The sequence below is a fragment of the Phaseolus vulgaris genome, chromosome 6 (assembly GCF_000499845.2).
Source record: "Phaseolus vulgaris cultivar G19833 chromosome 6, P. vulgaris v2.0, whole genome shotgun sequence".
NCBI lineage: Eukaryota > Viridiplantae > Streptophyta > Magnoliopsida > Fabales > Fabaceae > Phaseolus > Phaseolus vulgaris.
In genome coordinates, this window is record NC_023754.2 from 25,622,962 (window position 1) to 25,646,512 (window position 23,551).

The window sequence follows — 23,551 nt, forward strand, 5'->3', positions numbered from 1 at the left end:
ATTTTTAATGGTGTGACGGTTCTTTTGGGGCGTGATTGCCATGTTGTCCAGTGAAAATGATATTTCCATTTCATCAAAGATAACCAAAAAAAATGTTGGATTTCCTACCTAACATTCCAAAAAGTTATTTTCAATTCAACTCATTTTTTCTATCAATAAAAAGAAAAGGAGGTCATGCCCTTGGATCAGACCAATTAGTTCTGGGATATGAAATGTAAATATGTATGTTTATTCTCTCACAATTTAGAGGGTAAATGAGTTGAATCTTGAATCTTAAACAATATCAATTTAAACATGGGAATAGACCCAATTATTAAATTTATTTATGTTTAAATTTTACAAACTTCTTAAAACTGTTTTATGAAAAAATTATTTTTCTGCATTTTTCATGAGAATTTTACAATAGTAGAAATAAATAAATTCAAAGAATTAAAATTATTTTCTTAGTTTAATTTTTTATAATGGTAGAGAAGTTTTCTAATATTAACTAGAATATAACAATGTAACAGACTAGAATTTTGAGATTGTCAAATAGATAATCAGTAATAATAATAATAATTATTATTATTATTATTATTAATGCTGTCAAATTTTAAATATTCATCTATAATTTGTTCATTATTTCTACAAACCATTATAATAATAACAAATTTAATTTCAAATCATACAAAACCAAAATTTATTCACCTCTAAAATATTTTTTATTTTACTTCTTCTCTCAAACCAAGTAATATTTAATCTTAACATTTTTAATTAATTGTTTTAAATTAATTTTTTCTAATATTAATTTTAATTCCTCGTTTTTTTAAGTTTTTTCTTCCCTTTTTCATAAAAACCCAGAAAACTCCTATCAGAATTCGATACCAAAAAGCTAATTGAATTTCTGGCACTGAGAAACAAAAAACCAATTGAGAATTGGGCTTCCCAGAGACTAAATTATCAATCGTTACAATGAACATGTTCATTTGGAGAAACAAAAATGCATTGGGTTCATTTATTTATTTTTTTATCCAACGCGAAAACGACGTAATACAAATTTTAAATTTCTTTTATAAAATTTGTTTGTTGAGTGAAATAGAGGTTGATTGATAAAAAATGTTTAAATTTTAACTAATTATAATTAAAAAAAATAGTTATGTGATTATAAATTGAATTTTGAAGTTTAATATCTTGAAATTATATGTTGAATTTGGATTTAAATGAGAATACATATTATATTTAACACTTTAAAATTATAAAAATCTTTTGATTGTATACAAGTTTTAAAATTTTGTATTGAAGTTGAGTAAATACTTTGAAATTGGTTTTAGGATTACAATGATACTAGATTTATGATACTTTCCACTCAGGTAAAAATATAAAATAAATTTAAGCTTAGTCTTTTGGTATATTTTTGCTTAAGTGAATGATTTTTCCCCAAAGCGAAAATAATACTGAAAAAACCTAGTCTTAGTCTAATTTCCGCAGCAAAATTTGTAATTGTAAATGAATTTGATCTTGAATTTGTTTTCATTCAAGCAAAATATTTTTTTTAAAGCTAAAAAAACATCAAAATTTATTTTTAAAAAATTGTTTGATTGTTGTTTATTGCTTTAATTAAATTATATGAAATTTTAATTATACGTATATCTGAAACATTGATTTTTTTGGTGTTTGTGTGATTTTTTATATTTTTAAATTATTTTAAAAACTTGAATTTTTGTGCAATTGAATGGTATAGGTGATATGTGAGTTACTTTTCATATCGATATGATCGATGCATAATATTTTACCATACTTTCTTATTTAATATTTGTTTTTAAATATATGATGATTGTGTGTTATAAGAAAAAAAATGTTGTACGTGATAGAACTTTATAATCAACATATAAGATTAACTTTTTTCTTTTAATGTTTTATTTTAATATATGTATATATTTCCTACGAAGAAAGAATATCTTTTTGTAATAGTATTTGATAATGATGTACATTTTGACTTTGAAATAATACATTTATTCAAATAATAAAAATATATTATTTATATTAACTTATATTACCTACTATTAAAACATTGGATAGAGAAACTTTAGATAGAGGCTAGTGTATACCAGAGAAAGGTTTAAAAAACTAAACATGTAGATGAGGGAAATCATATGAGTTATAGTTAGATACAGTTTGTCGTACAACAGGGGAGTGAGTTTAGTAATTGAAGACAACAACTCCTATATATTAGATGGAATGGGTGTTTTTATGGAAGCAAGAGATGTTTATCCAGACTTAAAGTTTAAAAGAAAAACATAGGGAGATTGGTCAAGGATTGTTCAAATTTGGAAGGTAAGTTATAGGATTCTGTGATAATATTGTGTAATATGAAACATAAAACGAAAATAAGATATTTGACTTTATTAATAAACTAAACCTATATTGATCATATGGTAAAAATTTGAAGAAAGTTCGTTTATAACAAATGTAAGTAACCATTTTTGATAAAACTTGTTTAATATAATTTTTTTGGAAGATGTTGAGTGTTATAAATTTATTTTTTAACCATAGAGATGTACTTGAGAATGTATGCATATTGGATGAAAGAGATTCAGTAGTAATTTATGGTGTTAATAGTATAAAAATATGTGTGTAACTATTATTATAAGAATATTTTTCTTGTCAATTATCTAATATGAATATGAAGTATAATTACATTGATATATATGAAAATTTATTGCATTAACTTATCCTAATAATATATGTAAGTGAACAATTATTAGTATAGAAAAAGATGAGACACGAGAACTAAAACGATTGTTATTATAGTATAGTAGTGTTTTGGTTTTAGATACGCACGTATCTTGTATATTGTATTGACAAAAGTTACGCAGAATACTTAAAAAGGTTTTCAGGATGGGACATAAAACACCAACATTGCCTAACTTTCTATTTTTTACATATTACAATAAATTGAACAAAATAAAAAATTTCACGACTGATACTTAGGGACTGTTTGCTTCAGGGCAGAATAGCATTTTTGGTTTTCAACACTTACTCTTATTCTTTCTACATAAATACATTTACCAGGTTGCAAATATTGAACTACAGCTACTATGTTTTATTTATTTATTTACTTACAAATTTTCATTTGAAAAAATGAGTGATTTTTTTTATGAATACAAGAAAAATGAAATAGTTATAACACGTAAATTCTGGAATCTCAAAATAATAGTAGTAGAGATCTGGTGACGACGCTCACTGTGACGTAAACAGATTGTGTTAGTGTTTATCAATCAAACCAAACCGTATTTTAAATTATTTTAAAAGGCAAACAAGTTTTAGTTTGACTCTCATAAATCATCATTCCAAACATCACATTATATTATAACACTCCAAATCAAGACTTTGACTACCGTCCACTTAATGACCTTGCCTAAACCACCAAAAAGCGTGTACCAACTCAACTCTACAACTAATTACATTTTAAACTAGTGACAAAATAAGTAAATGTGTTTTACTTATAAATGGAATATATTATACATTTTCAGCAAAAAATAGATGATCAAATTTTTGTAGTAGTAATTCATAGCTTAAAATTATGTGGGAATCAGATAAAAAATTATTATAAATTATTAAAAAATAAAAATGTTGGATACAATTAAATAGTCGAAGTTTGTACTTAAAAAAAATCTTAGAAATTAAAAGAACAACGTAATAATTTATTGGTGTCCCATGCCTAACTAGAAGTTAATTAGATAAACAAAGGACGGTTGTTGGATATATGTTGCTTTCGACCAATAAGTTTCGCAACTGGCAAAGAACACGCACATATATTTTGGCCGACCACACCAGTACAGTGCAAATTAAACATTTTTTAAAAAATATTGAAGCAAAAATACTCAATACTTCGAATAAGACGAAATAAAACACTGTAATCTTCCATTTTTTTAATTAGGCTGGTTTATCTAAATGTTGGTGTCAACTAGAAAATCTTCCAAGTTTTTAAATTATAGTAACCTTTCTTTGATGAGTGACTGTATAATAACGACGATGAGGTGTGAAGTGTGAGCTCAATGGAAATGTGTGCAAGGAAGGTTCTCCAAGGGATTTTTGCTAGCAGTTAACATACCAAAACATGTTCCATTTTTTTCCAAAAGGAATAATGTAAACTAAGAAAGATGAAGATAGAACTTCCATATAAGTAGATGTAAATGATGTGAAAAGTGTAAAAAGAAAAATGTGATAGAGAAATAATAATAAGTATTATTAAACTAAAATAGATTTACAATATATATAGTGATAAATTATAGGTTTAGCAGTTGGAATTATAGTCAGAAAAGCACAGTACATTTCGAATATGTATATAATGAATATAACCTTTAATAATAAAAATGGTGATATGATATTTATGCATAGGGAAGTTTAGTTCATAAGTCACCATTCACCCTGTACCACTTCTTCCTTCTATGACCTACAATTGTCAGTTATAGTTCTTCAAATTTCAATCTTCAACATCACAAAAATATATATTTTTCAAGATTGAGGATGAATACAAACAAAAGAGACGACCAATGGGTAACATTGGATCTTCTTCTGCCTCGTAATAAAATCAGTCTCAAAAGTTGTTGGTATGAAGAGATTCCTTGCAACACTTGTTTATGTTGTCAACTTCAATGAAGTCCGTTTGGAATAATTTTATTGGAGTCGTAGAAGAGATTAATTATAATCACTGGTTCACCTCTTGTTGCTTGTCATGTTCATCAATCTAGAAATAGTTATGTTGGTATGATGATGAGATTGAAATTCGAAGGCTCAAAATTGCACACTCTTTTTTATACAAAGCGTACCGAACCCACTCTTTTCAGTTTTCACCACTGTATGGCAAAATGGAAAAGTTCATTGTAGTGGTTAAATTTAAAAGTGGTAATTGCGGGTCAGCGTGGATTAGGATCACATGCTGTTCAAAAACCAACTACACCGTCCTACGGTCGCATATAATGTTAAATACATCCTTTATATTATAATTATGTGAAAACAACATTTTTTTTATGGTTCAGATTTGTATGGATCATGAATCGTGATCCAGTCAGCATATATATCCAATGACGTGACCATATTGCAATTGTGTGTAGCTAATCAACTCAAACCTCCAACAAGAGTCACTGGATTGAATAATTTTATCAAGGACCAATTGCAAGGATTTAAATTCTCAAGTGACGTACAAAATGAGAGAATAGAGGATAATTTTGCTGCTCATTTCAATTAAAATACTCATTAAATCAAATGCAAATACTACACTTTTATTTTACCACTTGATCCATTTTTTCACGTGAAGGACTCCATTACCAATTTCAACCTAGGATAAGGGACAACATCTAAACTCAAGCTAAATGCAGATATTCTCTAAGATAAAGCTTTAGTTACACTTCCATATTTTTTTGCCACTGAATTGAAAAAATTTCTTAAATCCTCCTTTACTTGGCTATCTGCAAATATATACTCAATACCATTCCTTGAAAGCTCAAACATTTCCCTCCTTCCCAGCCCTATAAATAATCAATCAGCCATGTCGTCAGCAAAAGTTGGTCAATTAATTTAAATAATAAAGTAAAGTGAAACGTACCAAATGAATCAGCTGCATATTTGTATTCCTCGGTGAGACTGGTGGAGAACACACCTGAGTCGTCAGTACACAGGACTAAAGGATGTTTTGCTTTGTACAAATCACCTGCATCAGCAAGATCATGAGGTTAAGAGAGGATTTTTTTTTTTTATGTAGATCCCCTGATATATACAACTCTGAAATTACTTTTCAAGTGTTTGAGAATAAGAGTATGTTTATCATATAGACTTTTAGTAATCCTCTTAGTGATAGACCCATTAACTTGTTTCTAACCCACAAAAGTGAGTTTTGTTCTCCACCAAGAAGAGATGAACTTCTCTTGCAAAATGTAAGAGCATTACATGCTGTAATCACTCTTAGGAAAGTCAAAACGGGTCTTGTTTGTTTATTTCTGTCCCCTGAACACGTTAAAAGGTGTGTTTCCTGAAAAACTTGAACAGAACATTTGAAGAAAACAGAAGAGGAGAAAACATCTCCCAACTGTTTCTGTTTTTTTGCTTTTAAAACACTGTTTCAGAAAACAATTTCATCACTTAATATACAGATTTTGGAGGAGAAATTTTGTGACTAATATGTAATTGTTTTAGAAAACGATTTTAAGGAAGAAAAAAAAAAGTGAGAAGAGGATCACAGATGCCCAACTTCTGACTTCTCCAAAAGTTCTTCTGTCATTTTTTTTTTCCGACATAAAAAATAGAAGCTAGCCAAAATCCAAAGTCACTTTCAAGCATACAGCATCTTCTTTGTGAAGTTAAACTAACGCTTCCTCCATTGATTCTATCTTTATGATCACCAACTTCAACTATAAACAAGTAGCACCTACCAAAATGGTGAACATGTATGGATCGAATAGTCAGTGTCCTAATGTTTGATGTCAAACAGATTTCAACCTGAAAATAGTGAAGAAGACGGAAAAAATAATATGTATCTTAGCTGGCTATAAATTGCAAATTGATATTATGTAAAATGAATTCAAACTTAGCGTCGATCAAGAGCCCAGAAGTGTTGAGCAGTGAAGACATGAGCTTTTTTTTTTATCTATGAGAAGTGCACTGTATATACATAATATTTTTTATTGTTATGTATGAGGAATTCTTAGATAATACAACTAAATTTTCACACTTAAAATTTCTCTTTCAACTTGAATCATAATTTACTTTTACTAGTTTAATTTAGCTATAAAGGTGGTAAAAGTCCGACCGGAATCTTAGACGACTTCAGCTGTCTCCAGTGTTCATCCTCCAAGTGACAAGCATGTCCAATCCTTTGGGGACGAAAGTCAAGCATATTTTTTATCTCCTCTGAATTAGGTACCTAATATCAAATTAGTCGGAAAAATAGACTTAGTCAGGGAAACTCCAAAAGTCACGAGTAAGAGATATAGATAAGCCCACCTCGCCACAGTGAAGTGTTACATAAAGACCTTGTTCTCGAGCAAATTTCAATGCCGGCAAATACGTGGTCCTACGGAAGTTAAGAATGGGCTAGAATAAGCATCGATTTTCAAACATGAAGATGCATTACTAAAATGAAGCCTTAGATCAGTTTGACGTACCAATCACCAATATTTGGATTTCCAGAGAGGTCAATTCCAACTACCCCAAATGGCCTCATTTCCAATGCAAGCTTGACCTACAGCAAAGAAATGTATCATAGAAAGCCCGCACACGACAAACTGTAAGTTTTTGCTTTCAAATTACTTGCACATTTTATCTTACAGTTTCCATTGCTGCTTCTGCTGTCTCCCTTCTGTCAATGCTCAAGAGAAGCCTAACATAGATTCTTTTTCTCACATGTCCAATTGGTGGTAGAGAACTAAAAAGACTCTTTGAATCTTCACAATGTGGAATGAAATCCACGTCAACGGAAGCGATTGATAAACCTTTGAGAACAGCTTCAACATAAGAGCGTTTGCTCATTCCCACGGAATCATTTCTCTGAACGGTGGAACCAAAAATAACATTTTCTTCGTCAGATCAATTGTCACAATCAATGGAAAAAACAAGAACACCCTGAATTACCAATCTCCTTCGGTTACCTTTGGAGTAGTCCTCAACTCCAAATAGACAACATTATCTAATGCAAAATCCTCAATAACCTGCATTCAAGTATTATTATTATTATTACTATTACGACTTGTTAAAAAGAGAAGGAAATAAAATAGGAAAAAACAAAATTTATGCAGCAACCAAGCAGCCATACTTCTTTGGTAATTCTTGTAACAGTCGTGTGATCAGTAGTGAGAATGTGGATTAGGTCAAACAGCTTGAAAACTTCAGCCACGGAACGATTGTCTGTATTTACAAGAACACAATTAAATCAGTGTGAGCATGAAGAAACAAAAATGAATTAAGCATAACAGAAATAGGATAAAATTAAAATAATAAACAAAGTCCACCAAGAATTATGCAAGAAGCCAAAAGAAAATTAAGAAAGCAAGTGAGTAGGTAGTGGTGGTGGTGGCAAATATATGTAGATATATTGTTTCACTAAAAGGTTAATAAAAAAGATAATTGATGGATGGTTGTGTGAGTTGGTTGGTTTATCCAGGGATGAATTTTGTGGTTTAAGTTTGGAAGAGAAGGCTTAGAGAGCATGTAGTGAAACGTCAACATGAATTTGAAAAATGGAAAAAGGGGCGCATTGAAAGAGAGACAGGGTGGACAATTAACCAAAGCGCAGGCATAGAAAAACAGAAAGAGAGGGACATGTTTGTTGGCGGTCTTGTCTTTTCCAGCAACCAAACAGGAGAATAAACAAGAGAGGCATACATACATTTCATGATGATATGCTCCAATTCGGAGTTATCTATGACACCCTTTCCATTCAAACCCTTCGTGAGTTCTCTGAAAAAATAATAACAATAAAATCAAGCTCGGTTGTGCATCCTCAAAAGATAGCAAAGAAAAAAAGTAAATTGAAGTTTCATAGAAGAAAAGAAAGTTACAGAAGTGTGGAGTCACGGATAGATCCATTGAGGTGAGCATGCAGTTCAACCTTTGGCATTGACAAACACCACTCCATGTTTCTTTTCTTCTTTCTCTTTCTCTGGTTTTTGGTTTTGCTATGTTATGAATGTAACTGAAAGACAAACGGTGGGTTTGGTTGCTTATATATATGGCTCACGCAAACCAACAGCTCCACGACTTTTGTTCCCAAACTTCAATCTTTATTTTCTAATGGCTTAAACTCCACCGTTTTAATGTTATTCTCTCCTTAAATTTTCATTTTCATTTTATTCAATTCTATATATAATTATAGAACAACCTTTCTGAAAATAAATTCTTTAATTTCTCTTTATACTATAAACATAAATAAATTTAAAATTTAACATAAAAAATCTAATAAATTAAATATTTACTGCTATATTCATGAGCTTAATAAGCTTGTACCATTATAAAATAAAATAAAAACAATTTTATTTTTTAAAACAGTTATTATAAAAATTAATGAAAGGTAGGAGGAAACTTGGGAAATGATGCATTTTCGAAAAAAAAATGCATAAAATAGCCGTTAGTTAATTTAGTATTTGGTAATTCTAATGTTAGAATATGAAAAACAATTTGCATGAACGGTTAGTTTAGTAAATTGTGCACTTTATAGTTCTTCTTAACATAAGGATATCCATGTTTTAAGGTTGTCTCGTGTATGACCATGATTTTCTCGTGTGGAAATATTTTGAAAGTTGTAATTTAAAATAAGAATTTTTTTAAAACATATTCTAAAAAATATATAAGTTATTAATAATATTGGATTTGTAAAATTTGATTTTGTTGGATAGAGAATTATAATTGAAAAAGAATATCTTGTTAAAAGTCAATCCTTCTTCAAATTTATGACAAAAATATTTATAAAAAATTGTTCTAAAAATACTTGAACTTGAACTATTAATTTAGCATTTTTTTTTACTGGTAGTAACAGAGGCATGATAAGGAAAGTCTATGTACCCCATCAATCTCATATGTAAAAGAAATGAAAACTTTGATGAACAACACAGTCTAAAACACTATGCTGCATAAAAGAGAGGTATTAATAGAAAAAAATAAAATAAAAACTACACACACAAAAAATAAAAGAAGGAGAAATGAAAGAATTTTCTCACATGAAAGTTTCTGGCAAAAGGAACAGAGCAGAGTAGAGAAGCTTGGTGAGATTGAAAGGCACAGCAAACAGAGCACTGCTTTTGAAAGCCTCACAGAGACGCGAGAGATTTATAGGCTGCTCGGTCATCATGTTAACCAATCAAATATTGTTTTTATTATATAAATTTAACAACTATTATAAAAGTTAAACCTAACATACACATGTGAATTACAAATTATAATGGAATTTAATATGAAAACTGAGAAAGTGTGTGTGTCTTATTTCTTCTTTAAAAGAAATGCATGTATTGTTCATTCTATAACAGGCATGCATGTATGTATTGATTACAATTAGGATTATAGGCATGTGTGAATTGATTACAATTAGGATTAGTAGGCATACATACCATGTTTGTTTATAAATTCACTGTAACATAAATTTTAATAATTAGTTTGATAAAAAGTATTATTATTATCTTAAAATTATTTAATATTATTCTCTTAAAAAATATACATACTCATTATCTATTATCCATTAAAAATATTTAGTATTCGCTGTAGATGTTAAATACAGACGTCACATGTATGAAATTTTTTGCAAACTTGAATTTGATGTAAAAAAATGTGTCAACTTATCTACGTGATTAATAATAAGATTTAATAAAAATTAATTATGCTTTCTTAGTTGTTACTTTTTAAAATAAAAAATAAGGAAGTTAGCCAATATTTTGAGGATATTATTAATCAAGGCACAAAAATAGTTATAAGAAAATATAATATCCATTCACAGTTCTTTGATATTCATGTTTTTAGTACAACGTTTAGTAAAGTATTTATTCATAATTCTTTGATTTTAATACCTTTAAATTTTATGATAAAATGTTAATGTACACTACCTTACGTTTTAATATACTTTTAATTTTTAATAAAAAAGAGTAATTATTAACTTCTTAATTTAGTGTTTTTGTTATAATTTATACCTATATATAAGGAAATTTCCCATTATAATCCGCTTTTTTATGTTTATAATTTTTTTTTATTATACCCTTAATTAATATATCTCATTTTATTAGTACAATGAAGTATTTTATCATTTCATATGAATTACTTAGAATAAAACTATTTTTTAATTTAATATTAATACACCGTTTTTATAGGCAAACTGACTACCTAACTTTTTCCTTAATTCCTTATTTTAAAGTAACAACAGGAAGAAAGAGATAGCATATTCTCACACGTTTCTACATCAAATCTCACATATCAAATAAAATAATCTTCATTTTTAATCACTCTCTTCACTCCATTTTTTTTTTTTATAAAAATGTTTTCATCACTATGCAACTTTACATCATTTAGGCTGACACTTCAAACAACAACAATCATATGCTGTCACATGAAAAAAAATATTATTAAAAAAAAATACAAAAATACAAAAATATGGAGGATTAGGCCAAAACCCATATGTTAACAAAAACGATACATAGGTAGACTATACCCATATGCGAAATAGATTCCTCATACTTTTCTAAAGCGTACACATAAAACAAATAAGCAAACATTTATTATGAATATGTTGATTTGTAAGAAGCCGCCTATGAAAAACTTTTCAATTAGGAGCCTTTAACATTCCAAAAAAATGAAGAAACTTTTATTGCGAAGTTGTGGAGAGAATGTCTTAGCAATTTTTCTTTTAGTGCGAACTATCTCCTCCCAGTATCATTGACATCTTCCTCCATCTTTTTAGGATCAGTCTAAAAATTTTAACCAACCTGATTTTCAACAGTGATATGGTCAGTACCAATATAAGGTTCAAGCTTAAATGGTCGCACCACACTATGGTTTCCCTTTTCAAAATGTTTGGTCACCACTGGAGGAAGAAGATGAAGATGTTGTGTACGGTGGTGGTGCAGGAAACGCTCTCCTCCAATTTTCCTCTTGTAAACTATAAAAAGTACAAGTTTTTAATGCAAATTATTTTTAGTAAAATCATTATTGTTTTGTATCTACCATCAAATCAATCATAACTTTATGTGAACATCATCACACTATCAAATCCCAAAACTACTAATGGAAGATGAGAATAAATTTGAAGCAGAAGACATACTCAAACCAGAGAAGAAAAAAAAAAGTTATTTAATCAATTTATCATTTTTCTTTTACATGTTATTTTTTGTTTTTCATTTTCGAGTCATTCAAAATTATTTTTGTATGTGTATTAAATTTTTATCGTGATGAAATTCGAGTAAAGAATTTTTTTTACACATGCGATTATGCTTCCACTCGTTATTAATAAAGTTCATCCCGTTTAGTGATTTTTAAAATATAAGGCAATTAAACAGATTAATATTTGTAAACTACAGTTAGAGCATGCTAATAATAAATTGATTTATAGAACTAATATTATAAAGATAGTACAATTTTTTTATAACAGTTTCTTTATGTCATTTTAGTTAGATAGTCTTATCTTTTACTAAATTTAAATATTTTATTACTTAATGAAATACATAATGGCATAATTATTTTAAAAAAAAAAACATAAACGGCATAACCCTATTAAAATATCCTATAACTTCACAGTTATTTTTATAGAATTAAATATATTTTAATTTTTTAAAATTATATTTTTAAATATAAAACATGGAGATGTGTTTCCACTTGCTATGCACTACAGTGATAAGTAATGATGTACTAATGGGATGACAGATTAACTTATCTCTTTTAAATATAATTAATAGTTTGATTTCTAGGCTGTGCACACAAAGATAACAATTTGCTAGGAAATGTCAATGTCTGATTCTCTGTACTTTGAAAATATCAATAATTCTTTTTATTTGAAAATTTTAAATATATTTTTTATTCAAAATATTTATGTATTTTACAATGTTATCTATTTTAACATAAATAAGTCTACTCTTTTTTTTTGGTGAAATAACTTTTTTAAAAAATTATTTAAGTTTATAGTTTATTTTAAATAAATAAATAAGATAAGAAACAAAGAAGATAAGAAGATGCTTTTCTCTCTTTGGATTCTTTGTATATGTAAGAAAAAAATAAATTTTATATGAAGTTGTTGCATTTTTTGTTTTTTCTTCAACTTGAGAAAAAAAAAAGATAAGAAAGAAAGGTTCATTACTATAACTTTTAAATTTGTTATATTTCGGAAAAAGAATTCTTATAATGGAACTTTGTAAAATTTATAAAAAAAATTACTGGAAACTAAATATTTACAAAGTTTTATAAAAAAAAATCTTTAAAATGTATCGCAAGATATACAAAAATTATAGCAACATTTTGATTATATAAAATACTTAAATTAATTTATTTTATATTTTTAACCATAAAAATTTTATATTATTTTTTTAAAACACTTTACGTAATACTCTAAAATATACATCTAACTATTACAATATAAGTTCTATCGATTTTTATACAAACTTGAAATTATTCAAAATATTTCTATTACAAAATTTTAACTTATAAAAATATAAATATTAATAATATAAGGTTTAAACATCCTAAAGTTATCCTAAAGTTTTCCGGAACTTCCAATACTTATACGAAAAATCTTTCACTTAAGTAAAAATGAAGTCGGGAATAAGTGTTGATTGCCTCTTATATTTTCACTTAAGAAAAAAGTGAAAATACCAAAAAGATCAATTTGATGATTATAATGTGTCAAATGTAAGTTGCACTCTCACCGAATTCATGTATCTATCCACAGTAACTAATAAAAAATAATTATTATCGTAGAAAGTCATATCCAAAACTTAATTCATAATAGTCATACTTTAATAATTTAACATGCAAGAATCTATTCATCATATCAATATCTCAAAAATTATATTGAAAAAGTGATTTAAAACAATAATTTATTAACAAAAAATAAACTCAAATAAATAACATTATGCTATATTTCAAACATTTACATATTTTCAAACAAAACACACTTTTTGTGTAAAAAAATCAAAATATTGTAATCAAAATCATCTTTATATCAATATCATTTATTCTAGAGTTCTATAAAAAATATTAATAACTTTGGTTATTTGTTAAAGCTTGTTTTAGTTAAAGTCAAATTTCCAACTCCTCCTATTTCACATAGAATTAAAATTAAAATTGTACACAAATGTCTCTTAGCAATTATCTAAACATACCGCTAGAAGAATTATGAAATAAAAATTAATTTTAGAGAAAAAAAATAATTAGTTATTAGATACCATTTTAGAGACTAAAAAAATGGTTAGTTTCTAAATTAGTTTTTATTATTATTAAATGGTTTCTAAATTGGTATTTAATTAACTATCAAAATTTTGTTATCAAATTTAGAATCTAAATAATTGGTAGTTATTAAATACCAATTTAGAAACTATTTAATAATAATAGAAACTAATTTAGAAACCAACAATTGTTTTAGTGTCTAGAATAATCTCTAATTTAGTCACTATAACAAATAATTATTTTTTGTATCTAAAATTTGTGTTTATTTCATGATTTTTTTGTAATATACCATTGTGATATTGGATTAACAAGGATTCATATTTACCCTAAGATCACATGCAAAACCCTTAATCTCTGTACATGCAAAACTTCATAAATCTAACAAGAAAATGGGTAGAAAGGAGTCTAAAACAAATTATGATCATATAGATTTATGAAAGAATATACAAATTTGTCAAAAATCTAGAAAAATAATAGTTTTTCTAATATGAAATTTGAATAGTTAATTTTTCTATTTATAAATTTTCTATTTAAATAATAAAATAATAATGTTTTATCTCAATTATACAAATTCTATTACTAAAAATTAAACAATTAATTATTACATATTTTAGAAACAGCTCCGAACCATATAAACAGACAAAAAAATCAATAAAGTAGATAGATGATTGATTTAAATAAATCATACGGAATAGACAAAGAAACGAAACACAATTCAAAATTGAGAAAATTAATAAAAACGTGTAGAAACCGTTTTTATTTGATTATAGCAATTCTTATTTGACTTTTAATATATATAAATTCTTACATTTTCAAAATTTTCAACTTTAAATTTCAATTTACTATTACAATTTAATTAAATACATTAGCACGTAAAAACTAAAAAAAAAACTACGTAACATATATTATTTCATAATTAATTTCTTTTTTGTTATAATAATTACTTTAAAAGTGACATCAAATCTAATTTCTAGCAATTAATAGTATAAAAATATTTATTTCATGTAGTATCAAAATTAAACAGTTGCTGTTTCAATTTAATGTCCAATCGCAATTAAACAACACTCTTTAGAGTTTCTTTATAAAAATAAAAAGTGATATAAGACAATTCATGCCAATTAGTTTACTTATTATAGAGAAACTAATTGCCTTTAGGAAAAGAATTTATAAAGAAAATGAAAGATTTTATTTATAGGAAGTGGGAATTTATCCAAAAAAAATGTGATTAAGCATATTTAAGAGATTGGGAAAAAGAAGTGGCATGAAACAATTTAAGGTATGAGAAATGAGTAAGGAAAAATTCCGTAACTTTTCTAGGAATGACTTGTGGATGTGACAAAGGTTGTTTTGTTGATAGAGAATTAAAGATTGTCAAATGTCAAAATTACAGGTTGAAGTGCACTAAAGTGATTGTACAAACACCGTTTTGTGTACATTGCATCTTCTTATGTGCGCATGTGGTCTGTCCATAAATGGATTTGACCCCACCATCTGTCCCCCCCTCTTCTCTCTTTCTACATTTTCCCACGTAACCCTCTCTCACTTTTTACTCTCTTTTCTTTTATTTACCAATTCAATGTCTGCATCACTTAACTATTTCAATATAAACAATTGGGTAATATTACAATTCAAATCCAACTTAGCTTCCTCCAAATTTAGTTCAACTTATTTATGTAGCTTGCGTTTTGTTATTTGGGAAAACAAAAAGAGAAAAAAACTAGAGATCATATAGACTAGAAAAGAGAAGAATTCATATATATAACTGAGTGCAAATCTCAATTTTATGAAATGGTTTTATGGAGTTTAGATAGACTTAAAGTTCATTTCTTAATATGATATCAGAACCATTTCAATCCTATCCTAGCGAATATTTGTTGGGTTTATCAGGTCATTACCTATAATATGTTATCCCACACACACGAACTGCTGTCAATTTCGGTGTGAGGGGTATAATTCATTATATATAAATTGGTGCAAACCTCAACTTCATGAACCGATTTTATGAGGTTGAGTTAGGCTTAAAGTCCACTTCTTAATATAAAACTGTATAAAAATATAAATATATTTTTATCAATAATTTTAAAATTATATTTTTTTATATTAAAATAAATACTAATTGTTGGTAGTTTGTGAGTTCTCCACATATCTGTTAGTTATTACACCAGTTTTAAATTTGGTAGTAACTTTCTAGATTTGTGTGGATTCGTTTTCTGATCAAATGAGAAATAGAACACTACAAATTTAACTAAGTTAGTAAAACCAAGTGGACAATTTATTGAAGAATAACTTCTCCAAATATACAATTGTTTCAATGTAAACTAAGATTAATTCGAAATATGCATGTTCACAAACAAATTAAAAACTAAAAAAAAAAAAAAACTAGCCAACTAGATGCAAATTGTGATGGTCGAAGAAACGAATCACAATTTTTTTTCCTTTTATATAAATCATTAATGCTTTTATGTGATGGCATTGACTCCTAGTGGTAAATGTTTCTCGCATCGAATTTAAGTTACAAAATGTAGTAGTATACAAGGCACAAAGCATGCAGTCATGATTAATTAAGATTCACTTAAAATAAAGTCAATATAATTATACTTTTAAATCGAATGTGAATATTTAAATCCAAATTAACGAAACGGTTGACTAAATCGATTAAAGTGAGTATACGTATGAATTGAATCAACTTGTAAATAATGATTCATGAGATAGCATTGACGCCAAGTCATAAATGATAAAAATATAATATGTGAACATGAGATTACACATATATAATTAATTCAATTTATTTGTTTAAATTTTAAAACAGATAATATACTCCAAGAAAATAAATATTATATTTAGTGAATTTTAATATAAAAAAAATCAAATTTTCTAAATACTTCATAGATATTCTCATCCTTAAATTTAATCACTAGTCTCAATAAATACAATTAATGAAAAGTGTATCTTTATTTTATAATAACAAAATTACTAAATGAAATTAACTATTCTTAATCAATGTAAAATAGTTTGTTTTGTTTATAATTAAATCTAAGGCGGTACTGTTTTTTTTATTATTACTGACTTTTTTTAAATCTCAATTTTATGAATAAAAACATATATTCATAATAGTTAGTAAAGACAAATATAAAAAAATTAATGCTTCATCAAAATTAGAAAATCTATACCTATATATAAAGGGGATTCCCCTCTTAACTTCTCTTAATTTTTTTTCCTATTTTATCCTTATATTAATATTTAATTTTATTATTGTATTATGGTTATTGTGTCATTTCTTATTCCCCTCTCAACTGCTCTTAATTTTTTTTCCATTTTATCCTTACTTAATAATTTATTGTATTAATTTATTTTGGTTATTTGGACATTTTATAATTTCAAAAATTAATAAAATAATTTTAAAATTTAAAATTTATTTTATTTGTCATTATTTAACTGAGAGTGGAGAGAGTGGATAGATTGATTAGTTACTTTTCTGTTTTAAAGATCTTCTCCTTTATTAAATAAAAAATTAAAAATATTTGTAATATTTTGTGGACCACTTTTAGCGGAAAAGTGGAAATTTGTTACGTTACTTTTTTATTTAAACTGATATTCTCTTTTATTAAAATTGTAGAATTTTAAAATTGATTTAAGAAACGGATTTTATGATTATCCACTACACATAACCCACGTATCCTACTTCCCACTTACTCTCTCATGTATAGGTACCTACTCTCCACTTTCTCTCTCCACTACACATAACACGTTCTTTTTTTTACCATACTTCTCACTTTCTTTTATCTTTTCCTTTTCACTTTCATGTAAATAAATAAATTCATTCATTCTCTTTGCCATATGTAACTTTTAATTACCTCTCTCCACTATTTTATTAACCTACTCTTTAATTGTATACTCTTTAACTTCTCATTTTAATTTTATTAAAAGAAATTGTTTTTGAAAAATAAAAAAAAATACTAAAGAAACAAAAATAAAAAATGTGGATACACAGGCACTGTACATCAGTGCATGTGTTCCCGCTAGTATCTTATAAAAAAAATCACAAATGTATTATGCATCTTATAATAAACACTAAAAAAGTAATATACAAAGATCGATAATATTTGTATGAAGAATTTTGTTCGACATCTTGTATTTACAATTTTACTCGTGTTATAATAATGACTAGGTAAATATTTGTTTAATTACGAGAATATCTTGATAATAGTTTTTTATTAAGTAACATACATTTCTACTGGTTAAGAGAATTATTGTTTATATTATATTAAACTTTAATATGTTAATTGTTAATAAATAATTTGATAGTTTTAATAAGTTATAGTTGTTTTATGTTTTTAATCAAAATTTTCAGTATTTAACTTATGCTGATGTAATTTTAGATATAAAATAAATCATGTTGTGAGGGATGATACTTGCTTTATTATACTTCTTAAGGTCACTTTTGGTTTCGAATACGAACCAATCGTAGTACTATCATAATTATCAAAAACATATATTTTAACAAAAAATTGTAATTAGATAAACTTTATAATCAATTATAAACTTTCTATTAATCTTTTTAATTATTCGCTTTTTTTTCGTCCATCTAAACAATTTTGTTTAAACTATGAGACTTTTCTCCCTTAAAAATCTTGTTCTAATTATTTGAGAGATACTTTTCCCCACTTAAGATCTTCTCACATTAGTTGATACATCTTTCTCACAAAGATTATTTCAGAAGATTTAGTAAAAGATTTTCTTCCATCGTATTATTATTGCTACAAGTGTATATAAACCTGACAATTATGTCATCGCTTAACGCGAATGGTTGTAAATTGTAAATTCCCTTTTAGATGTTGAATTCTCACTGATAACAAAAAAAAACATAATTATTACATCTCACATCAAACTCTTCTTCTCTCTTCACTGTGTAACATTATTTAATATATAATGTTTGCAATCTTATGATAATTAAAACATACAACTTACTTCTTTTATGTTAAATTCACACAATATCTTTTAGAAATTATGTGATATTAAATTAATTGTCAATAGACATATCTACTAAAAGAGTCATTATTTATGGGGCAATAGTACTCATCTCACACTTAAGTTTTATTTTACATGTTTCAACCTTGTGTAAAAACAATTGACCATTTTATTATATATCTCTTAAAAACTCGATCATAAAAGGATACATGAAATATATGAATGATCAAAATTTCATGTTAGTTACTTGACACTTAAAACTGCATTCTGTAAATAAATAAATAAAAAGTCCATCTCTGTGAGATAAACTTGTTTCACACATCAATAAGAAAAATAAATATTAATATATTATTGTGAATAGTCATTAATAAACGTAAAAATTTAACTCTTATATTTATATATATAATTCATAAAGTCATTTCAATATATATACATATATTTACGACTTATGATACTTAAAAACATATTTTTCAAAACATAATAATAAAACATTTACATGGTAATTTTTTAAAAATAAAAATCCCTACTCTATCATGTATATGTAGTTCCTAGATTATCTTTTAAACATCTTATTTCAAAAAAAAACTATCAAGTATGATTAAAATCGTTATTATACAACAAAATAATACATAAAGGTAAGCTCGCTTAAAAATTGTCATGTTTATAGAAGTATAATAGTAAAAATATGTATATATAATTATAATAAGAAACTAAAATAATTTCATTATTCAAGTCCATTTATAAAGAAATATATCTCATTTTTTAAAATTATTTTAGTTATAAAAAATATATATTAAAAAATAGACTTTAAGTCTAATTTAATCTTATAATAAAATCGGTTTATAAAGTGAAGTTTGCACTCACTTATATACTATGTTGAAATGTTTTTATTTCTAGTTAATGTGCAATCTCTAACACACCATCACACCCTCATGTTGAGACCCTCCAATGATACCATAGTAAAAAATGAATTTTAAGTCTAACTCAATTTTATAAAACTGACTCTTATAAAATGAGGTTTATATCCACTTATATATTGTGAAATGTGTTTATTTTTAGTTAATGTGGGATCTTCAACAACATATGTTTAGATGTCTTATTCTTGATGTCTACCATATTACATATCATACACTACAAGAAAATCATGAAATAGAAACTCATTTTCAGAGACCAAAATAGTTAGTTACAATAGAAACTAAAATAGAGACCATTTTAGAAACTAAAAAAAAAATTGGTTTCTAAATTAGTTTTTATTATTGTTAAATAGTTTATAAATTGGTATCTAATTAGCAACTAAGGTTTTAACTGCCAATTATTTAGTTTCTAAATTTGGTAGCAAAAACCTTGGTTGTTAATTAGATACTAATTTAGAAACTATTTAACAATAATAGAAAATAATAGAAACTAATTTAGAAACCAAATTTCTTTTTAGTTTCTAAAATGGTCTCTAATTTAGTTACTATAATTTCTATTCCATGATTTTCTTGTAGTGATATCCCATCTTGATACTTATTATGATCATTAAACACATAACATCATATTTTATTAATTATACAAATTTTGTAGTTGTGAATAATTTTGTAGTTTATAAAATAATATCTAACATAATGTGTTTAATGCTATGACTAATGTTTTGTGGATGTTTCGTAATCAATGGAATATTTGTCTTAATTATTGTGCGAAAATCAGGTTTAGAGTTCCTCATACTTTTGTTAACATATGGGTTTTGGCCTAATTCCCTTATATTTTTGTATTTTTTTTAATAATATTTTTTTTCATGTAATGACATATGATTGTTATTACTTGAGGTATCAACCTAGTTGAGATGTCAAATTACATAATGATGTCTAACATGAAAGCATTTTTATAAAAAAAAATAGTATCTAACATATTTAATATAATGATTAATTATTTTTTATCTTTAAAATTAACTCCTATTATTTAATGGTTTTCTTATAATATTATTGTAAAAAATTATAATATTTTTAAGTTTTGTACTATAAATAAAGTAAAGAAGAAAAAAACTCCCTTGAAAAATCTAAAGAGGGTGAAAGGTTTTATAAGTTTAGAGAAAAAAATTTCTTAAAGGAAAAAATAGTAAATTTAGTTTATATTATAACATATATAATTTTAAAATAGTAAAATAATCACTCTTCCTTTATCTCCAACTTTTTTTTTGTATAGACTTATAAGACATGTCTAGAAAAATTATGTAAAATATTTTATAAATTAGTTAATTTTTATATGATATTAAATTTTAATTAATTATATACATTTATATGACATTAAATAATTGTTTCCTGGTAGAAGTAAGTAAACAGAATTAGGATTGTTATAAAGATATTAAAGCCACTTAAAAAGAGCATATTTTAGGTGATATTTTATGTCATGATGATGTACAATTATTGGTAGTTAACAATTACTCCGTAACAAATAATTTTATTTTTATTCCATCGTCCATTTGCATTCATTGCTAGTAACCGTCCTCAACTACTTTTTGTATATATTCTAAAATCATTGTTTTGCAGTTCCAACATTTTGACTTTTTTAACCTTTCACTTGTGTGATCTTGTACAGTCTTTTTCTTGAAAAATTTGAATTCTAGTATTTTCATTGGTGATTGTCCCTATTATCTAACATAGTACACTAGTTTGCAGATTTTCCAAGCTTTCAAATCAAACTTCACCATGTTTCTTTGTCTTTTGTATACCATCATGGTCCACTCCTTTCCTTCTTCTCTATTTCTTTAGCTTTTCTTAAAATTATACACACTATTACATTTATTTTGTATATACGAGAGCTGACTCCTCCTCCTCCTATGTGGTGTTCTTCCAACTTCCATTAACACGTTTAATTGAGTTTTCCTGTTATTATTTTTCCATCTATCAATTTTATTTCTTTCTTTTTAGGTAATTCTTTAGATGAATATTATCCTAATCTATTATGGTCAATTAAGATAAATATTTATTGTCTAATGTGGTGTTTTAATAGAGGACACGTAACCGCACATAATCATAATAGAGAAAGAGAGGTTTTGATGAACCTGATGTGGTATTTCAATGAAGGACACTTAATCGCACGTAATCATTGGAGAAAGAAAGTTTTGATGAATCCTAATTGCAAATGACAAAGAGACAATGACTCAAACGTAAAAAAGAGAAAAAAAGAAAAGAAAATAAAAAAAAACTCTTATTCACTTGTCTATTAGAGAGTAAAATACATGTTGTATATATAAAAAAAAAGACTAAGATTTAGTTGAAAAAAAAAAATCCAATAACTTAAAACAGAAAAACTAAATATGTTAAGATAATATGCAATTATTTAAAGGTCTACTCTTCTACTATAATCAATCCTGGGCCCTCAAGCTAAGTGGTTTTTTATAAAAAAAAATATAATAAAATGATATATTCCACTACCACAAATATTAGTTTTCTTTCATTTTATTTGTATTTATTTGACTATAAAAGAAGTGCTTACAAAAAGTTAGGAGAAAAGCAGAAAATGTTATTTTGAGAGACATTTAAACTTAAATGTTGGTTTTTACAACATATAAAATTATTAGCATAAATAAAATGAAAAATATCAAACAATATGAGTTATAGTTATTTGTCATTATGCTTGAATTATTTTGTCCTGATTTTGAGAACACGGGTTTTAATTAATTACTACTAGTATTATGATAGGGCATAGTTTGAGCATTAATGTTTGTGTGTTGGTTTTGGCGTTGTTGATTCAATTCAACTCTCAGCATTTATAATTATATTGGATGCATGTGTGGTGGGAAGAGAAAGATCCAAAAGAGAAAGCATGTTTTTGTAAGAGAGGTATACCAAAGATAAGCCAAGTGGGGGCATTGGATGGTAAGTGAGGAAAGAGGTAAATGTTTTGTGACTTCTCACTAAAATATTGTCTTTTTTGTGAACAAATTATTTTGGGTAGGGCCACATATCTTTGTTCTCTCTTCACAAGTTTCTTTCATCTCCCAACATACACAACTCCACTCACAAACCCCACTTCCCTTTCCTTCTACCTCTATACTTTTCACACATCTTCTCAATTTTTATCAAACCCTAAATTCTATCCCATCATATATGTATATAGCCAAACAATATAATATAGTTAATCAAGTATGTAAAAAAATGGAACTAAGTTATTTCAAAGCACTAAAAAATCTACAATTTTAATCTAAATAAGATTGGATAAATTCAGTTTTGTATCATTTTCATATTCTTAAGAAATTAAAGTCTAACATCAAAATTTATTGAATTAATAATCTTATTTCTTTTATTCTCTGTAAGAAGTGGCAAAGAGGTCCTACCATAAGGACCTATAGTGTGTCCAAACATTCAAAATGAGTAAGTTCCTAAATTTAAGCCTTTATACATGTTTATTGTGATGTTCAGTTCCTAAAACCTATGTTATATAATATTGAGTTAGTATATCTTTTAAAGTATTTACACTACTTATTCATGTGTTTCATTTTTTTCTTACCAAAAACAGTTGAAGATAACCTAAAACAAATTGGGAGCATTATCATTATAATAGAACTAAACTTAATACAATTTCTCAACTTGTCATTCAAATTTTTTACTATTCATGTTTTTTTCTTCTATACTAGCTTTATACTACACTCCAATTCTTACACAACTCAATGAATTCAAATGGACATATTTAAATAATTGAAGTATACTTGCAT

The 23,551-nt window shown here is 26.3% G+C and overlaps 1 protein-coding gene across 1 annotated transcript; it reads right to left on the minus strand.

The window, feature by feature from the left end:
- Positions 1-5,198: 5,198 nt before the first annotated feature.
- On the minus strand, positions 5,199-9,844 carry LOC137832243 (N6-mAMP deaminase-like). The gene is made up of 12 exons (XM_068640299.1): positions 9,690-9,844; positions 8,535-8,668; positions 8,363-8,433; positions 7,790-7,881; positions 7,626-7,685; positions 7,306-7,524; positions 7,143-7,219; positions 6,982-7,051; positions 6,788-6,901; positions 6,411-6,477; positions 5,588-5,692; positions 5,199-5,510 (listed from the first exon to the last, which is right to left on the minus strand). The coding sequence occupies exons 2-12, from the start codon at positions 8,609-8,611 to the stop codon at positions 5,368-5,370; spliced, it is 1,095 nt and encodes a 364-aa protein (XP_068496400.1). The 5' UTR covers positions 8,612-8,668; positions 9,690-9,844; the 3' UTR covers positions 5,199-5,367.
- Between the last annotated feature and the right edge of the window lie 13,707 nt (positions 9,845-23,551).

Bases quoted from the DNA above. Each gene is read 5' to 3' on its own strand.
- LOC137832243 (XM_068640299.1), bottom strand. From the start codon at position 8,611: ATGGAGTGGTGTTTGTCAATGCCAAAGGTTGAACTGCATGCTCACCTC. The intron at 7,220-7,305 runs GTAAGATAAAAT...TCTTTGCTGTAG, and splicing joins CAGAAGCAGCAATGGAAACT to GTCAAGCTTGCATTGGAAAT. The intron at 6,902-6,981 runs GTGGGCTTATCT...ATTTGATATTAG, and splicing joins TAACACTTCACTGTGGCGAG to GTACCTAATTCAGAGGAGAT.